Genomic DNA, 3,827 nt, shown 5'->3' on the forward strand with positions numbered 1-3,827 from the left:
GAAGGGGAACCACCTCTTTAAAAACAATGTAAGGATGACCCCTGCTAAGTTGTTTCAAGAGACAGAAGCAGAAGAGCGGAAATGGACAGATAGTATTGATTCTATTAGCAACTACATTTACAAATAACAATAATGAAAATGAATGCATGAATGCTTGGAATGGCATTTCCTTTCATTTATTTTTAGGTTTACATCCCCTTTAACCTACTTACTAATAAGGAAAGCGAGGGGCCGAAATCCAAGGCATAAAGAATGAGAGGAAAGCAGAGCATTAAAAATGAAAGAACTGATTATTATTTAAAGAGATCTTGAAAAGCTGTCATTACATAACATATGCAGTCACCCTTTGCATACAGTGTCCTGTCCAACACTTACATGCTGAAATGGTTCTCGTTCATTAACACATTGTAGGAGCTCAGTTAATACAATACAAGGCAAGATGCACAAAATCCCTGTGCATTCTTTTTTTTCTTAAATAAAATATAAATACATTTTTTTTAACCCCCCCCCCCCCTTTTACGGAAACAGAGTACAGGCAGAAACTCAGTAGTTCAAATAATTACAACTAAGATTATTGCTGTCAAATAAAAAGCAGGGAAGTGGAATGTTGTGCTCATTCCTTTGGCAGCAGAAGTGTTAAGTGCTACAGGAATGCCATGCAGTTTATACAGAATTTTGTTAACTTTTCTCCACAGTAGGTCTGCATCTATTTATGAATAAAACAAAAGGCCAGACATAATGGTAGGCTTCATTTCCAGACAATGCTGAGTCTTTGTACAGGATATACATATTGCACAGTATAGAGAACATTAGCTGTCAGGTAATGCTTGCTACACATTTCCAGACTTGTCCTAGTGCAGATATCCCAAAACATAATATATACAACAAGCACCATAACACATAATACCAAATTACTAGTCCGTACAAGTCTTTCATACATTTGAATGTCTAAATTTAATATAACTATTAATGCCCTTTATTTATTGCACAATGCAATTCAAAGATGCATCCGCTCATCTACATAAAATTATTTTGGTACCAGTTTCATTGTTCAGCCAAGTTAGTCCTATGACAAATGCATATTTTTGCCACATTTTAGCAGCTAGTTTTTGAGTTCAAGTCAAAGATATTGGCTGTGGCATCTCTATGCATAGTGAATGGGAATCTAGATCTTCTTCCTCCTCCTTTGACTCAGTGTTGTACTCCAGCACAACAAATTTAGGATTTTGCAAAATACCCACTGGGGTAAGTGATAGAACTCAATATTAAAGCTATGTCTGAAATGGTTTGGGTAATGCCCTCTAAGCAACGCTGATGGTGGGTTTTTTTTTTTAAATTTTGTGTATTGGGCTCTAAAGTCTAACTATTTGTGGGACACAGGGAATTCACATCTTTAAAAGTTCAGTGGTAGAAGATCACTTTTATCTTTGGTGCAGCAAAATCTGAAACAGCATTGGAACATGGGATCTGTGGGCTAAATGTGCAAATGAAACAGGCTCTTGAGCTGCCTTGAGGTATAGTTCTGGCTTTACACTGTGCACACCACCAAGTACTGGCTTTACACTGTGCACACCACCAAGAAGCTGTCTCCTGAAAAGCAATTACATGTGCAGACTCTTTCCGTGCTGGATTTACTCTATTCCCCCGTGGCAGCAAGCCAGATTGTATTCAACAAAATAGCAGCTAAAGAGCCAATCATTGCCTTTTTTCATGTAATTTTGCACCAAAACACAAGTTCCCTAAACAGCATGCTCTTCTGCTAGGGAAGTCAATATCATCAGCATGCTTTTTCTGTGGATGTGCCCTCTTAAATACCACAGCTATCGTGTCTTGCTAATGTTAGTCCCGTTTGGTGTTACTAAGTCCTTTTAAATAGGTCCTCACTACAAAAACCAGACACAGAGTTAAAAGCAGCATGTAACCTATGGTTCCCTGGAAGGTAGGGGGGTTGGAGGGAGATTTGAGGAACAATTCTAGTCCCTGCTCCACATAGTGCATTTGATCATAGATACTAAGGAAAGTGAATATATGAAAGAGCTGGTGGCTGTGCCCTATAATGTCAAAGAGTCCCGGATGGATCCTTTCTGGGATCTTACTGACATTGAAGAAAGCTGCCACCAGCAACCAGAAATACCTCCTATAAAAATGAACAAACAGGGTAGGGTTTCTCTTGCTAAGGTCAAACAGAAGGCTCTCAATCATGACTGGACAAGCCATGCTGAGGGGCATTGCAAACACAAAAGTGCGGATAGCAAATGGGTAAGAACAATCTTCTGCTCTGCTCTTGCAGCATGCCACCGTACAGGTTACAGCTAGGATAAAAGCCACAGGCAGCACTAGTTTTCCATACAGCCCCATGAGCATGCTATAATCCACTTGGTGCCAGCCCAAGCTTTGCAGGTAAGGTGTCATCACAGTTGGGTCCAGCAGGCTCAGTCTGGGAAGCAGATAGTAGGAGTATGCCACTGTGCTGGCAAAGCCATAGTAGCTGATAGAAGCATAGTCCAGAAAGAAGAAGGCTGCACGCAGGCGCAAGGAGCGACAGCTGAACACATGGGCTGTACAACTCATGGCAAATGTCAGTAGCACTCCTGAGGCATAGCACCAAAGAGGGAGCAGGGCTGGGTGGTTGAAGGGCAGCTCCGTAGCCAAGAAGAAGACATGGTAAAACTTGCTGACAAACAAAACCAGGGGGATGAAATGTGTCCAGAAATTAAGGGTCTCGTTGGTGGGCTGGAATATGGAAGCTAGGCACTCCTGGGCAGTGAGGTGCAGTCTCCTGTAGCCGGATAAAATGAAGCATTCCACAAAATCATCTGGCACCTCATCCCAGCGCAGGAGGGGCGACATGTCCTTGTCTCTGGTGTAGGACTGCAGGGGCATTGTGCCCTCCCAGTAAAATGAGCAGGAGCTGAATGAAAGCAGGAGATATTGCCAGGAAAGGGAGAGGGGATGGGTGCCGATGTACAAGCTGCTGCTGCTGCTCTGATAAAAGGCTTTAAGCCACAGAGATGGTTCTGTAGCTGCAGCTGCCTCTGCTGCAAGGGGAGATCTACTCCTTCAGCATCAATGCAGCAGCTCAGCTCAATAATGCAGAGCCTGCACAAGTCAGCATCGCGGTAATTCAAAGACTGATCCTGCTTTGGCTATAGCATCTCTCTATGTAGCCTACTGATATGCCCCTAAGGGATGAGATATGGGATCTTTCAAGTGTTTGCTCCTATTGCTGAGTGGTGCCTGCAAAGTGGGAGTTCCCGACCTTGAGGCTTTTGCCAGATAGCAGGGTGATCTTATAGAAGTGGGTGGGGGTGGGGTGATGCCATTGGAAATCAATGGCACAATTGTCAGGGGCATTTGATGGGCTCAGGCGATAGTATTTCTTTTTGACGTCATGAAAATGATATGTGCCACTGAGCAGGCTTCATAAATTTCGCAGAATGGCAGGACGGATGTGAGAATGGAAACCCAAGTTTATTATACGCGGTTATGTAACCGTGCCCTGTACCCCAGGGACTCGTGCCTTATTGTTTTACCCATTTCAACTCTTACTCCAGGGGATTAAATGTTGCTAATGTAACAAATATCCCCAGGGCCAAACCATTAATTGTAAATGAGGCCAACTATTACATTAGAACGCCTGCCTCTGTTAAAGGAAGCTTTTACCAAAGACTAAAATTGTTTGTTTTTATTTATAAAAGCATTTCTAGCTTTTCCCAGTATGCAAACCATTTTGTTATGAATAAACCCAACATTTCACTGCTGGCAATAACACCAGAGCCATTTCATTGTATTAAAAGGAAACATGGGTTGTGAATTTCCCATTTGCT

The 3,827-nt window shown here is 42.4% G+C and overlaps 1 protein-coding gene across 1 annotated transcript; it reads right to left on the bottom strand.

The window, feature by feature from the left end:
* Window positions 1-271: 271 nt before the first annotated feature.
* On the bottom strand, window positions 272-3,264 carry paqr9.L (progestin and adipoQ receptor family member IX L homeolog). Its single transcript, XM_018263819.2, has one exon. The coding sequence runs from the start codon at window positions 2,881-2,883 to the stop codon at window positions 1,840-1,842; it is 1,044 nt and encodes a 347-aa protein (XP_018119308.1). The 5' UTR covers window positions 2,884-3,264; the 3' UTR covers window positions 272-1,839.
* Between the last annotated feature and the right edge of the window lie 563 nt (window positions 3,265-3,827).

This window comes from Xenopus laevis, chromosome 5L (genome assembly GCF_017654675.1).
Source record: "Xenopus laevis strain J_2021 chromosome 5L, Xenopus_laevis_v10.1, whole genome shotgun sequence".
Lineage (NCBI taxonomy): Eukaryota > Metazoa > Chordata > Amphibia > Anura > Pipidae > Xenopus > Xenopus laevis.

Bases quoted from the DNA above. Each gene is read 5' to 3' on its own strand.
- paqr9.L (XM_018263819.2), bottom strand. From the start codon at position 2,883: ATGCCCCTGCAGTCCTACACCAGAGACAAGGACATGTCGCCCCTCCTG.